The 23118-nt window shown below is 43.4% G+C and overlaps 1 protein-coding gene across 3 annotated transcripts in view; it reads left to right on the forward strand.

The window, feature by feature from the left end:
* Nucleotides 1-5449: 5449 nt before the first annotated feature.
* The window catches only part of WDR35 (WD repeat domain 35), a 39913-nt gene continuing 22244 nt past the window's right edge, over nucleotides 5450-23118 (forward strand). For all 3 annotated transcript variants that reach the window (XM_081940783.1, XM_081940784.1, XM_081940785.1), the window contains exons 1-7: nucleotides 5450-5595; nucleotides 10055-10172; nucleotides 13923-13994; nucleotides 17724-17816; nucleotides 18477-18605; nucleotides 20121-20251; nucleotides 22166-22331. In XM_081940783.1, the coding sequence (XP_081796909.1) occupies nucleotides 5572-5595; nucleotides 10055-10172; nucleotides 13923-13994; nucleotides 17724-17816; nucleotides 18477-18605; nucleotides 20121-20251; nucleotides 22166-22331 (733 nt within the window). In that variant the 5' untranslated portion in view covers nucleotides 5450-5571. The remainder of the gene's footprint in view (nucleotides 5596-10054; nucleotides 10173-13922; nucleotides 13995-17723; nucleotides 17817-18476; nucleotides 18606-20120; nucleotides 20252-22165; nucleotides 22332-23118) is intronic.

Consider the following 23118-nt stretch of genomic DNA (forward strand, 5'->3'; position numbering starts at 1 on the left):
ACCTATAATCTAGGCCAGTGATGGGGAAACTTTTTCGCCTCCGGTGCCAAAAGCACGAGCGCACACGCTATCACATGTGCGTGTGTGTCCACCCCATAATTTAATGTCCCCCATGCCGTCCCCCTGCACATGCGTGCATGCTCCCCACCACTTCCCCACGCATGCGTGCACAGATTTCTTGGAGCCTGGGGAAGGCGAAAATGGCCTCCCCTGCCCCCCTGGAGGTCCGCCGGAGGCTGGAAATGGCACATTCCTGACTTCCAGTGGGCCAGGTAGGCCCATTTTTCACCCTCACCAGGCTCCAGAGGCTTTCTAGGAGCCTGGAGAGGGTGAAAAACAGCCCAAAATGCAAACTGGAAGTTTGGGAGCAGACCTGCGGGTTGCCCATTGGGCCGTTTTCCTCCCTCTGGAGGCTTCAGGAGACTGACACGGGAATGCCTTGTGTGCCCTCAGAAATGGCTCCGTGTGCCACCTGTGGCACATGTCATAGATTCGCCATCACAGGTCTAGGCAGACCAAGCAGCCTTTGTAAGCTGTAACTCAGTGTAACCCAATGTAAGGGGGGGGGGGGGAATTGCAGCATTTGGCTTCAATTAGATAATTACATCAACTGTAAATCACAGTAATTCAATCATGCCCTCTTTTTTCCCATTATCATTGGTGCAATAAACAAACAGAACCCCCCAAAAACTGATTAATCCAAAGGAAAATAATGTATGACTGTGAAAAATATAATACCAAGTTTCTTTGAATGACACTGAATAAATGTCACACTGTGATTTAATTAAGATCATCTTCTGTGTAAAATTGTCTATTAAATTTACCTTCTCCAGATCATTTGCATGTGAAATCTCCTCTTACTTTCTGATTTTTTTTTATAAATAATACTTTACTTTGATGTCTGAATTAGCAATTTATTTATTTATATTTCATTTTTCTTAACCGGCCATTTCCCTCAAAGAGGGACTCTTTATAGTTATTGTTAATCTGGTTGTTTTTGACTGATGAGACCTGGTCTTGTGATATTTAATATTTAATATTCTTTTTTTGCCAGTGAAATATAATTAATAATTTTAAACATCCTTATTGTATTAGCTGAAGAATATTAGTAAGGCAATTGATTGCAATGTTGGCTTAAAATAAATGGAAGTGGATTGGCATTGCCTAATTCCTCGGGCTGAGAAAGTGACTGCCCAAATCAACCAACTAGTATGTGCCTAAGGCACAACTAGAGTTCATAGTTTCCAGATTCTAGCCTGATGCCTCAAGCACTACACCAAACTGGCTGGATGTCCTAATTATAGTGCTATCTAATTATCCTTAAATCAGCAGAAAACTATGGAGGCATGAAATTTGCTCTCCATTGCCAATCGATATTCTGTCTCACACTACTTCCCAGATACTACAATCATTTGACTTTCCTCTAAGATAATTAGTGATAATGAACATTTTTTACAAAGTATCTGATCTTGGACAGTATGGAAATAAAGGAAAATACAGCTAAGACAAATTTAAGGAGATCTCACTTATGAGCTGAGAACAAGTTAAAAGCAAAAGGATGCCGAGCATGTTCATACTTTAGTTACTTACAATTGGGTTAAGTTCCTAAATAAACCTTGATTTCTTGGTAGGGCAATAAACTCGATTTTCTGCATATTTCAGCATTGCAAGCATTCAAAAATTAAATGATTTATTATAAATAAGGGAGCAAAATGAATGATATATTAGACATTTTGAGTCACATTAACATCAATGGGTTTGTTATTATTTTATATTAATTAAAATTTATTTATATAAAACTGGACTTCAGTTAAGTCTCAAATTATTTATCATCTAGACTAGGGGTGTCAAACTCGTGGCCCGCGGGCCAGATGCGTCACATGCTGACTCCGCCCACTTTAGCAAAAGGGAAAAAAGTCCTGATATGTCATGTGATTCCGCCATGACGACACCCCTGATCTAGATCCTAAACAAATCAAGTCATGCTTAACTAAACATGTGAGAACTAGCTAAGATTCAATTCAACTTTGAGATGTGAAGGATTCAAATGGGCTTCAAATGAAAGAATTCTTTATAAAAGCACTTTTGTATATGTTTGTTTATAATATTCCATTGAGCTGCAAAAAAATAAAAGTGAGTGGGAAATAAAAGGATTTAGAATTCCAGATTTTTAAAAATCCTGAAGTACATTTGGCATTTATAGCTGAATAGAACCAAAGGATGTTTGGATGCAAAATTGCATCCCCACTGAAAAAAAATCAAAACTCTTTTAACTTGCAAACTGAATAACAGCCAGATTCAATCTGATCCCCAGACCTTTCTTTTTTCTCTGTCTTTCTCCCTAAGCCTTCTTGCTAACTTCCTTTAGTCATTGACATTGTCAGGTTTCCCTTAATAATCAGAACTGAAAATGACCAAGTGTCTTTGAATTCATTAGTAAGATTTATTGGGGGGGGGGGGGGGAGTTATAGCATGGCAAATTTTTCAAATGAGAAAGCTACTGGGAAAAAACCATTTTTAAAATATTCCTAAAAAGACCAGCAGTTCCATCACTGTGGAGATGGTGATCAACAGAGCAAGGTCCAATACTAACCAAGTAAGATCAAGAAAGCAAAGCATGACTTCTGAGATTCTGCTCTAACCATGCAGAGGAAAGCATGTTCCAGTGATCACTACTTGTCTATACTTTTTCCCAATTCCTGGAAATACGATCAATATTGGTTGCCTCTGCTTTTTCAATACTCAAGTCTAACCCTGTGTTCCCACTGGGTCTCCCATTTCATTCTCGCCCCTCATTTGTGGGGTCCCACAGGGGTCGATCCTCTCGCCTCTCCTGTTCAACATATATATGAAGCCGCTGGGCGAGATCATCTGTGGTTTTGGGGTGAGTTACCATCTGTACGCTGATGATACTCAGTTGTACATTTCCACCCCAAACCACCCCAACGAGGCTGTCGAAGTGATGGCCCGGTGTCTGGAAGCCGTACGGGTCTGGATGGATGACAACAGGCTCAGGCTCAACCCCTCCAAGACAGAGTGGCTGTGGTTCCCGGCTTCCCGATTCAATCAGCATATTCCATCGCTGACCATTGGGGATGAGCAATTAGCCCCGGTGGAAGGGGCGCGCAACTTGGGCGTCCTCCTTGACGATCGGCTGACCTTAGAAGATCACGTGGCGGCCGTGGCAAGGGGGGCGTTCCACCAGGTTCGCCTGGTGCGCCAGTTGCGGCCCCTTTTGGACCGGGAGGCCTTGCGCACAGTCACTCACGCGCTGGTGACGTCCCGCCTGGACTACTGTAACGCTCTCTACATGGGGCTCCCCTTGAGGTGCGCCCGGAGACTGCAGTTGGTCCAGAATGCAGCCGCGCGGGTTATTATGGGGAGATCGAGATTCTCCCATATAACACCTATCCTGCGCGAGCTGCACTGGCTTCCTGTGGCCTACCGGGTGCGCTTCAAGGTACTGGTTACCATCTTCAAAGTGCTCCATGGCACAGGGCCCAGTTACCTGCGGGATCGCGTCCTGCCTCATACATCCCTGCGACCCATTCGCTCACACAGAGAGGGGCTACTCCGGGTGCCGTCCTCTAGAGAGTGCCAGAGGGCGGTGCCCAGGAGTAGGGCCTTCTCTGTGGTGGGCCCTACCCTTTGGAATGACCTCCCCCCAGACATCCGGACAACAACCGACCTTCGCTCCTTCCGTATGAAGCTGAAGACCTACCTGTTTTGTCAAGCCGGCCTGGCATAACGTTACAATCTTGCCACCCCAGGTCATTTTATAATGGGAAATTTTGTTTTTTAAAGTTTTTAGAGTTTAATATTTTTGGGGTTTTAAATTTTGTAAGTATGCTTATTTATGGACTTATTTTTACCTCCTCTGCACGATATATGGTGCTATCTTGATTATTGCTCTGTACGTCGCCCCGAGTCCCTGTGGGGAGAGGGGGCGACTAATAAGTTCAATAAACATAAACATAAACATTCTGTTGGAAGAAATATCCATCTGGTTCAGTTCCAAGTGGGGAGAAAGACACTGGAAACATGGAAGCTCTTTGGGAAGATGGTTTAACAGAGCAGAACCATCAAGCACCTGTGATTCTGGCAGCTGAACACATGGAGTGGAGAGTGAGGGTTATTTATACCCTCTCTTGGGCCTTGCCTTTGAGCATCCTGTTCCTGTGGCAAGGGCATGTATATTATTGGTTGCTGTGAAATTACCATGGGGCTGGCTATGCAGGGGTGATAGCTGATTTTGTAGCTTATCCGAGTCAAGCTTGGTTGAAGCTTGGGCTGATGCAATGAAGGGGCTTTGTTGTGCAGTTTCTATTGTGGCTGAATGGCTTTGCCCTGAAGGATAATCCCATCATCCTGGAGCTAAAGGTCTTTTTTTTTTCGGTAGGCAAAACAAAGGCTGGCCCTATTCTTCTCAATGGGCACCAAATATCTGCTGGGGGCAGGGACCTGAAGCTCTGAGTTTCTGTCTTTTGAAACATGTTTCTCCTTTAGGGAAAATATAATATTCTTTTTAATATTTCTTAAATATTTCATTTTTCTAAGAGGGGTGGTAGCTTAACTTTCTACACTTCCAAACCAGGGTTAACCTTTTCAAGGTCAGATCGGCATGAAGGAAAAACAAACAGGGGAGGGGGGGGGAGCTCAGAAGAGTGTGGGGGCAATGATGGAGGGCAATGATGAAGACTTAGAATAAGAGAGTTGGAAGGAACCTTGAAGGTCTTCTAGCCCAACCCCCTGCTTAGGCAGGAAACCCTACACCAGTTCAGACAAATGGATATCCAACATCTTCTTAAAACACCCAGTGTTGGAGCATTCACAGTGATGAATATGGTAATGTGATTCCCCCACACACACACACAAACACACAGTTTTCCTGTTGTTGCCTCAAATCAGCAACACATTTTCCCTAATCAAGGCTCTGTTCCTCCAAAATTTGGAATGAAGGTCAAAGAAAGGAGCGTTAGGGACAAAAAATTATGCACTCCTATCGAATTCTTGCCTCAACAGTTTTTAAGATACCCAGAGCTTGAATAGGATTTTTTAAAAAAATAAGTCCAAAAATACAATTAGACTGAAAGTGGCTACCTCTGGAAAAAGAACCGGAGTTGCAGGGAGTTGGGCGATATATAAACGTAATATTTATTCATCCTGCCCAATTCGCAGGAAACAAAGAGTATTTCAAGGATCCCGATCTTTTTTATTTCGGCGCTTCTCTTTTCATTATAGTTCAGAAGCTTCCAAGGAAAGGCTAAAGGACACCGAAAACCTCACTCTTTCGTTTCCGCCCAGCGGAGACCAATCCACTAGAACAGCGGTTGAGAAGGCCGCTAACGAACGAAAGGGACCAGACCTTCCATTTCCCTTAACCCGGAAGCGTTGCGATTTTGCCTTTCTAATTATATATTGTGCTTCCGGTTTAGGGTCGGTTGCCACGGCGGCCGCACTCCGGCGCCCGTTGTTGTCATGGAGACAGCAGCTCCGGCCAGTTGAAGCGTCTATCCCGGTGGCGCCGAGGACCAGGCGGCGCAGCGACAAGGAGCGATAAAAGTGGGCAGGATGTTTGTCTACTTGAGCAAGAAGGTGGGATCGGTGCTTTTTCTGTGGCTTCGTCCTCTTTCCCCCCACTTCCTCCCCTCCCCTCCTTGTCTGTTTTTGCAGGAAAAGTTAGCCGTCTAAGCCCGAAGGGGCCAATGGGACGCGGCCAGAATCTCTCCCTTAAATAACTTTTCTTAACGATTTCTTTCCAGTTTTGTTGCTCTTGTTTAAGGGGCTGCCATAGAGAAGAGGGAGTCAAGCTATTCTCCAAAGCACCTGAGGGCAGGACAAGAAGCAATGGGTGGAAACTAATCAAGAAGAGAAGCAACTTAGAACTGAGGAGAAATTTCCTGACAATCAGAACAATTAATTAGTGGAACAACTTGCCTCCAGAAGTTGTGAATGCTCCAACACTGGAAGTCTTTAAGAAGATGTTTGTCTGAAGTGGTGTAGGATTTCCTGCCTAAGCAGGGGGTTGGACTAGAAGACCTCCAAGGTCCCTTCCAACTCTGTTATTCTATTGTATTCTATTCTTATTTAATCTGTAAATTGCTTGAAATGTATTAAGAGTTATATATTACTGCCAGTGCAGATTAAAAAGCAGGGAGGAGAAGGGACTTGCAAGAATTTGTGCTTCCAATCATTAACCCTGCCTCTTTATATACGGGTAGTCCTCAACTTACAACAGTTCATTTAGTGTCCGTTCAAACTTTCAACGTGGCACTGAAAAAAGTGAATTTAGGACCGTTTTTCACAGTTACGACCATTACAGCTTCCCCATAATCAGGTGATCAAAATTCAGTTGCTTGGCAACTGGTTCATATTTAGGACCGTTGCTGTGTCCCAAGTGATCCCTTCAGTGTTCAGTGATCCCTTTTTGTGACCTTCTGACAAACAAAGTCAATGGGGAAGCCAGGTTCACTTAACAACCAGGTTACTAACTTATCAATTGCAGTGATTCATTTAACGTTGGTAAGAAAGGTGGTAAAATGGGGCAAAACTCACTTTAACAAATGTCTCACTTAACAACAGAAATTTTGGGCTCCATTATGGTCATGAGACAAAGACTACCTGTAGAAATAGTCATACTTCTAAACTGTATATAGTCCTATTTTTGTAGCTGGGTATTTGGATCCATATCCTTGGCAATAAGTGAAGCCTTCACAGTATTTATAGAAGTGAATGCATTCTTCTTTTTACATGTGTGAATGAACTATACGTTTCACCTATATTTTTCCCAAAGTGTTCACTTTGGCTTCTCTACCCCAATTTTATTTTCACAACGATGTGTAATGTAACCTATGTTGACACATGTGTATGCCTATGGAGAGAATAGATATGTGTGTGTATCATATATAATATTCCCCAGTATTTCAATTTCATGATTCTTGCAGGGGGGGAAATTTCTACAATTTGTCCTTCGAATATTTGTTGTTTCTCTTTGTTGATGTCAATTTATGGCATGACAACTAACTTCAAAGCATTATGAATTCATTGTACTACTGTTTATGAGCATTATAAGATCAATTATAATCACAATTCGAAGAGACTTAGCAAATCCCATGGGGATGGAAGAAATAGTCTTGCCCATAAAACCTGTGCACCACAGTTGGCGCAGAGCTGGAAAGAACTTAGTTCCTGAATTTGAGAATGCCCAATACTTTTGCAAATAGTTTGCAAATACTTTCACACACATTCACCCAACAATATAAACCACAAGTACTTCAGGCAAAATAAAAAGCATGTAATAAATAGGGGTCAAGTCTTTATATAATGTACAGAAACAAATTTGAGATATGTGATGCATCAGAAAGCAACAAATCAAACAATAAATGACATGATGTCTTTATTTTGTTAGATTTGTGAAAAGACCCTCTTAAACTATGTTGCATCTCCTCCTTTCCCACTAGAGTTTGTTTCTGTAACACTTTCTACTTTAATCAAGGACTTCAGAATATAGCCTTATCCTTTCCTCAAAGGAAATGGCTTTAATTTATAAAAAACTTGAAAGTAGACATGAATGCCTTCTAAAATGCTAATATCTTCATTAAAATATTACTAAGAAAGACTAAAATTCTATTTGGTAGTTTCTACTTACAGTGATCCAAATCAATTTGGAATGACATTAACTTGGGATGTTGACATTCCAGTTAAAACAGAATAACAGAGTTGGAAGGGATTTTGGAGGTCTTCTAGTCCAATCTCAAGCAGGAGATTACTTAGATGAGGGAATAGAAGGGGAACTCATCAAATTTGCAGATGACCTTAAAATGGCAGGAATAGCTAATTCCCCAAAAGACAAGCTCCGGATCCAAAAGGATCTTGACAGACGTGAACAATGGGCCCTGAAATTTAATGTGGAGAAAAGCAAGGTTTTATACCTAGGCAGAAAAAACCAAGGTGAAACCTGGCTCAAAAGCAGTAACTCTGTGATGGACCTTGGAGTCCTAGTGGATGATCATTGAAACACGAGCCAGCAGTGTGCGGCAGCAGCCAAAAAAGCTAATACAATCCTTAGTTGTGTAAATAGAGGCATAGAATCAAAATCACATGTATTAGTAAAGATTCCCCTTGCACATACTGTATGTGTTAGTCGTTCCTGACTCTGGGGATGGTGCTCATCTCCGTTTCAAAGCCAAAGAGCCAGTGCTGTCCGAAGACGTCTCTGTGATCAGGTGGCCAGCATGACTAAATGCAGAAGGCGCACAGAACACTGTTACTTTTCCAACAAAGGTGGTCCCTATTTTTCTACTTGCATTTTTACATGCTTTCGAATTGGTAGGTTGGCAGAAGCTAGGACAAGTAAAGGGAACTCAGTCTGTTAAGCAGCACTAGGAATTTGAACTGCCAACCTTTCTGATCAACAAGTTCAGTGTCTTAGCCACTGAGTCCTATATATGAAGTATTAGTACCGCTTTATAAATCCTTAATAAGACCACACCTGGAATACTGCATCCAGTTTTGGACACCACATTACAAAAATATGTTGAGACTTTGGAAAAGGTGCAAAGAAGAGCAACTAAGATGATTAAAGGCGTGGAGACAAATATACCGTATTTTTCGGAGTATATGGCGCACCTTTTTCCCTCAAAAAAGAGACTGAAAATCTGGATGTGTCTTATACACTGAATACAGCATTTTTTGCCTCCCAAAACCCCATGCCCTTCACCAAAATGGCTGTGCATAGCCTTTAGAATTTCCTCCCCCCCAGTTCCCAGGAGCACTCTATAAGCCTCCTACAGGCTATTCATGCCGGTCTGGATTTTTTGCTCAATTTCCACCCCCCCAGTTCCCAGGAGCACTCTATAAGCCTCCTACAGGCTATTCATGCCCTTTTTTTTGAGAAAAAATAGACCTGTTTTTGTGAAAAATGTGCCATTTTTTGCTCATTTTTGCCTCTCCCCTACCCCCGAAGCACTCTACAAGCCTCCTAAAGGCTATTCATGCCCCTTTTGGGGGGGACCAGACCCGTTTTTGGGAAAAACGGGCCATTTTTAGGAGGTCTCCAGAGTGCAATTTTTTTTAAAAAATTGCCTCTTCAAAACCTTTGTGCATCTTATACTCCAGTGTGTCTTATACTCCGAAAAATATGATATATGAAGAACAGTTGGATTTGGCTAGTCTAGAGAAAAAAAGGACTAGGAGTGACATCATAGCAGTATTCTAGTATTGGAGGGCCTGCCACAAAGAAGAGGGGGGTCAACTTTCTTTCCAAAGCACCAGAAGGCAAGACGAAACAATGGATGGAAACTAATCAAGGAGAGAAGCAACCTGGAATTGAGGAGAAACTTCCCAACAGTGAGAAACAGCTTCCCTTCAGACGTTGTAGGTGCTTCATTACTGAAGGTTTTTAAGAAGAGACTGGACAGCCCCCTATCTTGAAATGGTATAAAGTCTCCTGCTTGAGCAGGGGGTTGGATTAGAAAACCTTCAAGGTCCCTTCTAGCTCTATTCTGATTGGTTAATTGATATAATATTATACAATATTATATGGCATAATAATATGGAATGTTATCAATAGTTATTATATTATTATTATATAAGGAATAAGTTATTCTATATAGCAACAGTTCTCAAACTATTTGGTCTCATTCTTAAAAATTGGGTACAGAATTTTTTTTTGGTTTATATGGGTTAAATCTATCAATATTTTTTTGTATTAGAAATTAAAATTGAGAAATTTTAAAATATTGATTTGATTTTGCAGAAATTTTCAGAACTTCCATACCACACTTCCCACTTCCCATTTTGATGTTAATGTAAAATTAGCTATTGTGTCAAATATTTTTACTTTTAGATATGCTACATGAACAAGTTTAAAAGCAGAGGACCTCTGGAAATTGTTAATAATTGTTGCAGGCTTGTTATTTGTATATATATTCCGTAAAACATTTTGTACCTAAAAATAGTGATTTGAGTTAAATTAATTGCTGGAACAATTCACAATTAGAGTCCAGTTTTGGTGTTGTTATTGCTTTCATTTTATTTAAAAATGTATTTTCAGATTACAATTCCTGGTAATGTTAGACTTAGATCTATTTGTTGGAGCAAAGACCAAGGTTATATAGCCTGTGGAGGTGAAGATGGTCTACTGAAAGTTTTAAAGTTAGAAATAAAAACAGGTAAATGACATTTGTAACATTATAAATTTGTTGGCAACCTAGGACATACAGTGATTTTCTTTTCTGTTTTGCTGTGTTGTAACTTGTCCATCTTGTTCTCTCCATGCATTGCTCACATTATTTGTTCTAGGGCAGCAATGGTGAACCATTTTTGGCTCGCATGCCGTAAGTGGGGGGAGAGCAGGGGGGTCGTGTGCGGGTGTGCAATGCATGACCCCAGTGCATGACCCCCCCAGTGCGCATGCGCGCACTACAGGCACGACCCCCCCTATTTTTACATGCTTTTTTCGCCCTCCCCAGGCTCCAGAGGCTTTATAGGAGCCAGGGGAGGGCAAAAACAGCCTCCCCCACCCCACCGGACGCCCTCTGGGGGCGTCAGGGAAGCCTCCGGACAGTCCCTGAAGCCTTCGGAGCGCTCAAAACGATCCTCCGAGCAAACAGGAAATGACTTCCGGATTGCTCGGAGAGTTGTTTTGAGCGCTCCGAAGGCGTCAGGGAAACTCATGAAGCTTCGGGGGGCGGGGGAGGCTCTTTTTGCCCTCCCCAGGCTCCTATAAAGCCTCTGGAGCCTGGGGAGGGCGAAAAATGGCTTTAAAAAAGGGTGAACTCAGCTGGCCACCGCGCGCATGTGCGCTGGCCAGCTGACAGGGCAGCTCCTTGCATGCCCTGACAAGTGGCTCCGCGTGCCACAGGTTCGCCATCACTGTTCTAGGGCAATCCCACCATCTCTGTTATAGTCTAATCTTCCAATATTTTGGAACATTAGTATAACTAACCTGAACAATATGAAATGTATTTGAGACACATTTTGTTGAGACAGGTTTTATTAAAATTCCCTGTATATTAAATAACAGAGTTAGGTAATTTGCAGTTTTCCTACCGTGTTTCCCCGAAAATACGACGGGGTCTTATATTTTTTTGACCCACGAAATATGGCCTTGGGCTTATTAAAGGGGAGGGCTTATTGTTTTTGGGTTGCCGGGCAGTTGCTCCTTTACAACCGGGCTCCCGAAGAGCTGGGCACAGCCTCAGGTATGAATGGCTGTGTTGCGCTATCGCAGCAGCCATGAGGTGACCACGCTTGTGAGCAGCCGCCCGGCAACCCCCCTTTCCAGCCGGGCACAGCACCGCTGACCGACCTAGCGGTACTCGGAAGGCACCAAGCAATTCGAGCACCTGTTCGCCGCCCTCCACCCCCTTGGCTTGGCGCCTTCGGAATGCCCCTAGGTGAATGAATAGGCCTCTGCATGGCTGGAGAGGGGGGTTGCGCAAGCAACTTTTCCGCTCCCCCCTTGCGCAACTCGAAGGCTCACGATGCCCTTGGCTAACTGTACAGTACCTGCAGATCCAGGGCATCTCCGCTGCTAGCACTGCCTGCCTCTTGGGGGGTTTTTTGCTTGCAAGAGAGCAGCTGTCCGGTAACCCCCCCTCTTCAGCTGGGCACAGCGCTGCTGACCGACCAAGCAGTACCCCGAAAGCACCAAGCAACCCGAGTGCCTTTGCCCCCCACCCCGAGGTGGGGGGCAAAGGCACTCGGGTTGCTTGGTGCTTTCGGGGTACTGCTTGGTCGGCTTGGTGCTTTCGGGGTACTGCCTGCGGCTTGGTGCCTTCGGGATACCGCTAGGTCGGCGAGCGGTGGTCTGCCTGGCCAGAGGAGGGGATTGTCCAGGGGGTTTATTTTCGGGGGCTAATATTTTTGCCCACCCAAAATATGTGGCAAGGCTTTAGTTTCAGGACAGGTCGTATTTTGGGGAAAACACGGTATTCATATAGAGTACAGATAATCCTCACTTCAGGTCTTTTCTGTAACTATTGAACATTATGAATATGCTGAAAAAATTGAATTGTGACAGGTCATTAGCACTCCTGCAGTGATATGATAAAAAATTTGAGCCAAATCGCATTTGTGATCACACCCATTCATCACTCTCCCAGCAGATGATCATCTTCACCTGCCTCACTCTCCTGGGCTCCCCATCCTGGCCATGCATGGGCGGGGGGGAGGGGAGGGACACCATAGCTCTGGGACTAATTGCACCCTCGGATAATCTCATTCACCCAGCAACAGACGCCCCTAAACCTACTATGTCTAACCAACCACCTACTCACCCTCAAACACCATCCTCCACCCAACAGTAGCCATTTCCTGCCTCCTTGCAAATCACGTGGGATTTGCAACTTCCTGTTGGCTTCCCCACTGATTTTAGTCATTGGAAGACCAAAACTATGACCACGTCACTTAGTGGCCGAAATTCCAGTCCCTATTTCCATTGTTAACGGAGGACTACTTGTAGGCGAAATTGCCTCAATGAGCGTCCAGAATATGAAATATTCAATATCACATGTATGAATAAAGGATATATCTTTTCTAAGTTACAGAAAAGGTCTTTTGAGGACTTTTCATGCAAAGCCCAATAAGATCTTAATATAATTCATAACAAGGAATATGTTATTTTATAAGTCTTAATTGTTGTGGGCATTGTTTTAATCCTTTGGTGCTAGGCAGGATTTCGAATTATCGAAATATTTTAGTAACATGGAATGAACTTATAGTTTATAATTCCATTCAGTGATTTATATTGTACTGATTCTGATTCTTGATATTCACCTTTAGCTCAAGTTTAGTAGTCATTTACAATTAACTAAATAAATGATATATTACCAATATAGATGATTGATGATAGATAGATAGATAGATAGATAGATAGATAGATAGATAGATGATAGATAGATAGATAGATAGATAGATGATAGATAGATGATAGATAGATAGATGGATAGATAGATAGATAGATAGATAGATAGATAGATAGATAGATAGATAGATAGATAGATAGATGATAGATAGATAGATATAGATATCTATGTATGTATATATATATATATATATATGTGTATATATATATATATATATATATATATATATATATATATATATATATATATATATATATATATACACATATACATATACATACATACATACATACATACATACATACATACATACATACATACATACCATGTTTCCCCGAAAATACAACATGTCCTGATAATAAGGACATGCCACATTTTTCTGGTGGGCCAAAATATAAGCCCTCCCACGCTAATAAGCCCCCTGGACAACCCCCCACCTCCGGCCAGGCAGAGCGCCACTCACCAATCCAGCGGTATCCCAAAGGTGCCAACACGGGTGGAGGCAAAGGTGATCGCATTGCTTGACGCCTTCGGGATACTGCTAGGTTGGTGAGCAGCGCTGTGCCCAGCTGAAGAGGGGTTGCTGGGCGGCTGCTCTCTTGCAAGCAGGCTTCCAAAGAGCTGGGCACAGCCTCATGGGCAGATGGCTGTGTTGCGCTGTTGCATCGGAATAGTCAACGGAATTCAAGAGAGGCTGGATTTAGTCCGCTTGTGGCTATATAGGGATTCTAAGTTGATCCCTCTTTTTAACTCTGCTCTCAAGTTCTAACACTCCTTCTCCTATGCTTAGATAATCAAAATACTGTTTTTAAAAAAAAATACAAAGAGAAGTTGCATTTGGGATTTCAAGTTCTTTTTAATGAGCAAAAGAGGACATTCAGTTCCTTTGGAATTCCTCCTTCTCCCTCATCAGGTTCTGCAGGACATACAAAGGTTAAATATTATGATTAATTGAAAGGGGGCACCATCTAGGGAAAAAGTAAGCTAGTAAAAATTATAAATGCTAGTTTATTTAGGATTCATGTCTTACATGTGGGTTTGTTTTGCTTTTAGATGAAGCCAAATTAAAAGGACTTGCTGCACCTAGCAATCTCTCAATGAATCAGACTCTTGAGGGCCACACGGGTAAGAATTATACTGTCCAGTAAAATGAAATTGCTTTTTTACTATTTTGTTCAGAAAATGATAGTTTCAGTGATGAACTTTCAATTTCTAACAGATAAATTCCAGTAATTTCTTGGGATATAAATTAGCAAGCTTAAAAATAAAATAATAATATTATGGAAATACCTATTGTTGAATATAAAAGAAGACAAATTGCTTTCAAGGATATTGGATGGATATGGATATAAAGTAGAAATATGCCTGTACCTCAGCTCTCATTCTATACTGAAAATTTTCCTTGCAACTTCAAAATAGCCTATGCATATTCACACAGAATGCAAGAATAATAATAATAATAATATAATAATAATATTTAATGCTTCTAGACTGCCCCCTCTCCCGAAAGGGACTCGGGGCGGTGTACAGTTCATACAAAATATAACAAGATACAATAAAATTAAATATGTACAGTTGACAGTTGACATGGAGGAGGTTAAAATGCAGTTAAAAGAACTGTACAAAGCAGATATAAAATAAATTCAAACCCCTAAAAACAAATACAGTAAATTAAAAAAAACCTAAAATAACCAGATATAATACATTTGCCAGGAGGGACAGTTGAATTATGCCAGGCCTGCTAATCGGAACAGGTGGGTCTTCAGTTTTTGCCGGAAGGAGCGGAGATCAGAAGTGGTTCTAATGTCGGGGGGGGGGGTCATTCCAGAGGGTTGGGCCCATCACAGAGAAGGCCCTACTCCTCGGTGTCGCCCGCTGGCATTGCCTAGTGGACGGCACCAGGAGAAGTCCCTCCCTGTGTGAGCGTATTGGCCGCAGGGATGTATGTGGGAGGATGCGATCCCGCAAGTAACTAGGTCCCGTGCCATGGAGTGCTTTAAAGATGGTAATCAGCACCTTGAAACGCACCCGGAAAACCACAGGTAGCCAGTGCAGCTCGCGCAGGAGAGGTGTTACGTGGGAGTACCTCGTACTCCCCATCACAGCCCGCGCGGCTGCGTTCTGAACTAACTGCAGTCTCCGGGCACGTCCCAAGGGCAGCCCCATGTAGAGAGCGTTGCAGTAATCCAGGCGGGATGTCACCAGCGCATGAGTGACCGTGCGTAGGGCATCCCGGTCCAGTAGGGGGCGCAATTGGCGCACCAGGCGAACCTGGTGGAACGCCCCCCTTGCCATGGCTGCCACATGGTCATCCATTGACAGCCGGGCATCAAGGAGGACGCCCAAATTGCGCGCCCGTTCCACAGGGGGCAATTGTTTGCCCCCTATGGCCAGCGATGGGATCAGCTGGCTGAACCGAGGTGCCGGTAGCCACAGCCACTCAGTCTTGGAGGGGTTGAGTTTAAGTCTGTTGTCCCCCATCCAGACCCCGACGGCCTCCAAACACCGGGACATCACTTCGACAGCCTCGTTGGGGTGGTTTGGAGTTGAAATATACAGCTGAGTATCATCAGTGTAGAGGTGATACTCAACCCCAAAACCACGGATGATCTCACCCAGCGGCTTCACATATGTGTTGAACAGGAGAGGCGAGAGGACCGACCCCTGTGGCACTCCACAAGTGAGTGGCCTCGGGGTCGACCTCTGTCCCCCTGTCAACACACATTGCCTCCGGTCGGAGAGGTAGGAGCCGAACCACCGCAAAACGGTACCTCCGACTCCTATCCCCTCCAACCGGCGCAATAGGATACCATGGTCGATGGTATCAAAAGCCGCCGAGAGGTCTAATAGGACCAGGATAGAGGAACAACCTCTATCTCTGGCCCTCCAGAGATCATCAACCAACGCGACCAAGGCTGTCTCTGTGCTGTGCCCAGGTCGGAAGCCGGACTGGCGTGAGTCTAGATACTCGGATTCGTCAAGGTGTCGTGGAAACTGCTGCGCCACCACATTCTCAACAACCTTCGCTAGAAACGGAAGGTTGGAGACTGGACGATAATTAGCTAGCTCCATTGGGTCGAGTGAAGGCCTCTTAAGTAAGGGCCTCACCACCGCCTCTTTCAAGGCGGTTGGTAAGGATCCCTCACCCAATGAGGCATTCACCAGGCCCAGAAGCCAGCCTCGGGTCACCTCCCAAGATGCCAGTACCAACCAGGAGGTACACAGGTCCATTAAACATGTGGTGGGTCGCAGCCGTCCACGCAACCTATCTAAATCCTTGGGGGCAACAGAATCAAACTCCTCCCAGGATGGTCTCACAAGACTCGCTGTTGGCGGCCCGTCTGGTCCACTGAGTGGGGCCCATCCGCTCTGGATCTGAGCAACTTTGTCCTGCAGATATTCCCCAAATTCCTCTGCTCTGCCCTGTAAGGGTGCCCCCTGTGTCCTCTGTGACAAGAGGGAGCGGGTCACCCTAAACAGGGCGGCAGGGCGGTTATCCGCGGACGCAATAAGGGTGGCGCAATATCTACGTTTGGCCGCCCTTAATGCCACAAGGTAGGTCCGCAAGTAGGATCTTACCTGTGTTCGATCAGATTCGGAGCGTGAGGACCTCCACCTGCTCTCTAGACGTCTCCTGTGGCGCTTCATCACCCTCAGCTCCTCGGTATACCAAGGAGCCCGGGTGGGTCGCTGCCGCAGGAGAGGTCGCAAAGGCGCAACCCAGTCCAAGGCCCCAGCCGCCGCCCTATTCCAGGCGGCCGCTAGGTCCTCCGACCGAGCGCGGGTCAGGGCTACAGGTAATGGCCCAAGCTCCGTCTGGAACCTATCCGGCTCCATCAGGTGCTTGGGGCGGTACCAGTGTGGACCGTCTGGTCCCGCCTCCTCGCGGTGGGGGGTAGCGTTAATTTGTTCCTTAATCAGAACAAAATGCCGGAAATGCTAGCAGTAAGAAATTGATTGTTTGCACATTTGATACAATTACCTTCAGTCTAAAAGGACTGGGACAATACAAGGAAATATTTGCATTTCCAAAGCCCCACTGATGCTAGCTGAGATACTGATTGTAGAAATAACCTTCTGTAAGCCCTGGTATTAGAAGATTTGACAATGGGGGAAGCCACTGACAGCACACCTCGGCAGATGAAAAGAAGTATCATAGGTTACCCTGTTGATGACAGTAAGCAAAGGTTTTTGAAAGGGGGCATTTCAAGAGATGGAAAAAGGTAGTTGTTTCAAAAGTCATGATGCTTTCCTTAAACGACAAAATACATAGATCCGTGATCCGTGCCAGAAGTAGCACACAGTGCCCATTCTTTGGGCACGTGACCCATTGCCCCAGTTCAGCTCCACTGTTCATGTACACATGCCTCCCACTGGCCAGCTGGTCTTCAGGTTTCTCCTACGCATGTGGGGGGGGGAGGGCACGTGCACATCCGTGGGGGGTGGGGTACATTCGGTGATGCGTACATGCGTGCTCAGGAGTGGGGCACATGCATATGGGCCACACGCACATTGCATCTTGGTTCGGGTGTGCACGTGTTTGAGCATTCGGTCCGGAAAAGGTTATCCATCGCTAAACTAGGGCTTCAGTGACCAAGCACAGGGCGTTGTGAACCAGGAAAGTCTGAGACTGGTGCACAAACCAAAACTGCTAAGAAAGGTTCCTAGCCACAACTGCCACCTGTTCTTCAAGCAGGAATCGTGAGTCCAGGACAGTCCCTCTATGTTGTAAGCTGGGTTTGTATCAGTCTTTATATATGATGCTTATTTTTAATAGAAAGCACATTACTTTTTTCCCCAAATAATCTTGTTGTTATTAGTGTAATTCAACAGTATTGTTATACAATTTTATAGGTGCTGTGCAAGTAGTGACTTGGAATGAACAATATCAAAAGCTAACTAGTAGTGATGAGCATGGACTTATTATCGTTTGGATGCTGTATAAAGGTAGGTGACATACTGAAGAATGGCTATTATATATTTGTGGCATTTTATTTCCTAGTTGGCTCTGAGCTTTCTACAGTATACCTTTGGCTCTTTAGTTGTAAGCCCAAAGATTCTAAAAAGAATTATTTATTCCCCCCCAAAATAATATTGCAATTTTGTCTAAGAGATTTATTTTTAAATTAATATGTTGACATTCTTCTCACCAACTAAATATATTGCTTTGGCCCCATGTTGTGTTAATACTAGAATATTTGGGAAGCTTATTCAGTTTCCCAGCCTCTGTATATAAGGAGCAGAGTGAAAAACCACAAGCACCAGATGCAATCTAGAGCTGCGTGAGCTTTTTAAGAAAATCTGAAACACATAAACAAAAATATGCTATTATGTACACATCAAAATTTCCTTTTGCTATGGAAGGAGAATTGAAGAGCAATTTTTAAGAGTTCCTTCTTCGACACCTCCAGTTCCATCTCTCAGGGTTGGAATGCTCTTCAGAGCAACTTCATGGCAGCGACACAATAACCATGAATCAATGTCCAGCTCAATAGAAGTTACTGAGTTTGCAAATAATTCCTTTTGTATTATTCTCAATAAGAAATGTTCAGATGAAAAATAAGAACGTGGTAGATATGGATGATTTCTTTTCCCCTTTTGCTTTAGGTGCTTGGTATGAGGAGATGATCAACAATAGAAATAAATCGGTGGTTAGAAGCATGAGATGGAATGCTGATGGGCAGAAAATTTGCATCATATATGAAGATGGTGCTGTAATTGTTGGTTCTGTGGACGGTAAAGTACTACTTATGTTAATAGAATGTGCAGTTTTTTTAAAGGTTTAATAACGCTTATAGTGTTAGCCCCCTTCAGAAATCATTCCCTTGCACAATTGCCCTGTTAACTCCATCTCTAGGTTCCCATATCTTGAATGGGAAGGAAGAACTGAGAGTATGTTTCCGCATATTCAGCTGAATGCATTTAAGATCTTCCCAATAGCTGTAATTTTCAGATTATGTAGGATTTGAAACTTATTTCAACAACTGTGCAGTTTTCTATCCGGTCTTTCCATTCAATGTACAAAGCTGAGGGAGGGAGCTCCCAACCCCAAAAGTGTAGGGGTCATAAATGTTCATTCGTCCTTGAGCAGAAGAGGTTAAACCATATATTCCCACATGTCCCTTCAAATAGTTCCATTCCAAGATACGTTACCATCACTAGAATGATTGCTCTCCAAAAAGAATGTGCCACTATTTTTCAATAACTTAGATTCACTGGGCAATATCTAACCATAGAGAAGGAATTTTCCATATATTTTACTTTATCATTTGTTTCCATATTAAAGGAAACATTTGAAATTAAGTCACATTTAATTTTTACTTTCCCAGTACATGAATATCATTTTTAAATTAGCTTTATTAGAAGATAGATAGGCATATATTTAAGTTAATGTATAATTAAGAGGATGTACAGTACAATATCAGGAGAATAATAAAGCCAAAATAATATAATTTTATTACAATTCCATTTCCGTTTTTGACATATATTCTTAAAGCAGTTAACGTCCTGATTCAGTTACCGTATTTTTCGGAGTATAAGACGCACCAAGGTTTTGAAGAGGCAAATTTTTTTAAAAAAATGCTCTCTGCAAACCTCCCCAAAACAGTTTGTTTTTCATGAAAATGGACCTGTTCCCCCCCCCCCCCCAAAAAAAAGGCATGAATAGTCTTTAGGAAGCTTATAGAGTGCTCCTGGGTGCTGGGGGAAGTTAAAATTGGGCAAATAACTTTTTTGCTCATTTCGGTTTCGGGAGGCAAAAATGCTGTATTCAGTGTATAAGACGCACCCAGATTTTCAGCCTCTTTTTTGAGGGAAAAAGGTGTGTCTTATACTCTAAAAAATATGGTAATCTCCTACTTTAGTCACTGTGAAAGAAACAGAGTTGTGTTCCAAGAATGAAACCTTCCTGTCTTCCATAATCCTTATTTTGTTATACATTTAATGCTGAGTGAGATGATCTTCTGAAACAGAATGGTATGTAACAACACAGTACAAAAAAGAAACTGAAGACTGAAGGGTAGTGTTATCAACAGTAAGGATCACATATGTAGATCCAAGTTTATATATTCAAGAATATATCAGTAATTTTGAAAAGGCAGAGCTTAGAGGGAGGAATTGATAAAAAAAGAAATAAAGCTTTCATTCCTGTTTAAGAGATATAATTCTTTGCCAATTTCCATTTTTAATATTTTCAGTTTTGAACATTTTGTTCTAATTGCGAGATTCATTGAACTTATTTTCCTTTAAAAGGGAATCGTATTTGGGGAAAGGATTTAAAAGTACAGCTTCACCATGTTGCATGGTCTCCAGATGGTAGAACTCTACTCTTTGGAATGGCCAATGGAGAAATACACATTTATGACAAAAATGGGACTTTTATGGTAAGTTTAGATATATATTCTACTGTGTTTCCCCGAAAATAAGACAGGGTCTTATTTTCTTTTGACCCACAAAATATTGATTGGGTCTTATTATCAGGGGGTTATTATTTTGGGGTTGCCGGGTGGCTGCTCTCTTGCGAGCGGGCGCCCAAAGAGCCAGGCGCAGACTCAGGGGCAAACAGCTGTGTTGCGTTGTCGCAGCAGCACAATACACCAGCCATGAGGTGACCACGCTCACGAACAGCCACCCGGCAACCCCCCTTTCCAGCCAGGCAGAGCACCACTCACCGACCCAGTGATATCCCAAAGGCGCTAAGCCTCGTGGTGCTTTGCCGTCCCCCCCCAAGTCCCGCGGCTTGGTGCATTCAGGATACCCTTGGGTCACTGCATGGTGCTCTGCCCAGCTGGAAAGGGAGATTGCGTGAGCGCCTGTTCCGTCCCCAGCTGGTGTGCCTCTCAACCTCACCATGCCCTGGTCCAGCTCTCCCTGCCGGGCCAGGCTGCTGCAGCCGCCGCAGCACTCCGAGCATGACCTGTTCTCCGGCTTCCAAACTCCGGAGATCCGCAGCCGAGTCTTTCGGTAGCGGCCGCTCTGGGAGTACGCTCTATGGTTGTGGGCTGGCTGCCGGCAGAGTGTACTCGCAGAGCGTACAACCATAGAGCGTATTCCCAGAGTGGCAACTTCTGGAAGACTCGGCATCCTACCTCCATGCTTCGGAAGCCGCAGAAAAGCCATGCGGCGGCAGCAGAGATGCCCTGGCTCTGCAGGGAGAGTTAGGCAAGGGCATCGTGAGGCTGGGAGGTGCGCATGCGGGGAACAGAAAAGCCGCTCGCGCATCTCCCCTCTCCAGCCATGCAGAGCCCCATTCACTGACCTAGGGACATTCTGAAGGCGCCAAGCCGCAGGAGCCGGAACAGCGGCGAACAGGCGCTCATGTGGCTTGGCGATACCCCTAAATCTGTGAATGGTGCTTTGCCCGACTGGAAAGGGGGATTGCCGGGCGGCTGCTCGTGAGCGTAGTCACCTCATGGCTGCTGTGTAGTGCTGCTGCGACAGCGCAACATAGCCATTTGACCCTAAGACTGCCCGGCTCTTCAGGAGCCCGCTCGCAAGAGAGAAACCGCCCTGCAACCCCCCTCTCCAGTTGGGCACAGCACTGCTCACCGACCTAGTGGTATCCCAAAGGCATCAAACAACGCGAGCCTTTGCGCTCCCACCCTGTTCCTGCAGCTTGTAGCCTTCAGGATACCCCTAGGTCGGTGAGTGGCACTCTGCCTGGCTGGAGGGGGGGATTGTCCAGGGGGCTTATTTTTAGGGGAGGGCTTACATTTTTGCCCACCCGAAAAATGTGGCATGGCCTTATTATCAGGACATGTCGTATTTTCGGGGAAACACGGTACTAAGTAGTTACCTTTTGGATGCCTTAGTATCCAGTTGTTAGAAATGTTTTTCTAAGTATTCGAGCACAATCTACAGTGATAGGATATAAAACCATGGTTTTTAATTCTGCAATTGCAGAGTTTATAAATATTTTTCCAATCATCACAAGGATTTAAAGTAGTATATTATACTATTTAATATAGCACAACACAGGCCTAATAATTAGCCTATTTGTGAAGTTGATTTAAGGGACATCATCTTGATTTGTGAACTGTAGTTATTTCTTATAATACATCTATTGTAAAAAAAAATCTTATATAAAAAGAAAGTTATTTAATTCACTTTTAAAAAGAACATTGTGATTTATATATTAATATTAAGCTGATTTTATTGTTATGTGGTTCAGGTTTATTCACTTACTTGTGAGTAAGCTCAGTTAAATGTTTGTTAGTTAAATAGTGTTCAGCCAATCATACAATAATTAGATTTGTGAAAATATATATTTATCTGCGTATATTGAATTATTATTATAGATGAAAATGAAAATGAACTGTTTGGTGAATGTAACTGGAGCATTCAGCATTGCAGGAATCCATTGGTACCCAGGAACAGAGGGCTATGTGGAACCAGATTGTCCTTGCCTTGCCATTTGTTTTGACAATGGAAGATGCCAAATAATGAGACATGAGAATGATCAAAGTGAGCATACATTGTGGTTAAGAGTTGTAAAGAAGTACCATAAAGTTAGTTGTCTAAAGAGGTCTGAGAAAATATCTAAAGACCCCTCACATTCTCGACATAACATGTTTTTAACTTCTCCCCTCAGGACGCTGCTATATGCCATTGCATGTAAAACAACTTGGCGCAAAAATATTTTCCCCATGCCATCATTTTGCTAAACACCTAGCTCCCAGAGCACTGTCTTAGGCCTAAATAAACCTTCCTATTCATGTAGTAAGGTTGCATTGCTATTGCTATTAAAGAGCCATTGGTAGCCCAGTGATTAGAATGCAGTATTGCAGGCTAATTCTGCTGAGTGCTGACTGTCAGCAGTTTGGCAGTTCAATTCTCATTGGCTCAAGTTTGACTCAGGCTTCCATCCTCCTGAGGTCGGTAAAATGAGGACTCAAATTGTTGGGAGGCAAAATAATGACTTTGTAAACCACTTTGGGCTGTAAAGCACTGTGAAGTGGTATATAAGTTTAAATGCTATTGCCATCCTCATTTTCTCATCTTTCTCATTTTCTCATCTTTCCTACTATCTTTTCTTATTAGTATTTTAGGATTTATCCCTTGTTTGTATCTTATGATTTATGATTGTGTCTTACAATTTATGATCTATGACTTATCATTTTTCTGTTTGTATGTGCACTGACAGATTATGCCCTGGAGACAAATTCCTTCTGTGTCCAATCACACTTGGCTATAAAGAATATCCCATTCCATTTCCATATTCCATTCAAGGAATAAATATTATTCTAAGAAT

This window comes from Natrix helvetica (assembly GCF_964273705.1).
Source record: "Natrix helvetica genome assembly, chromosome: 2".
NCBI lineage: Eukaryota > Metazoa > Chordata > Lepidosauria > Squamata > Natricidae > Natrix > Natrix helvetica.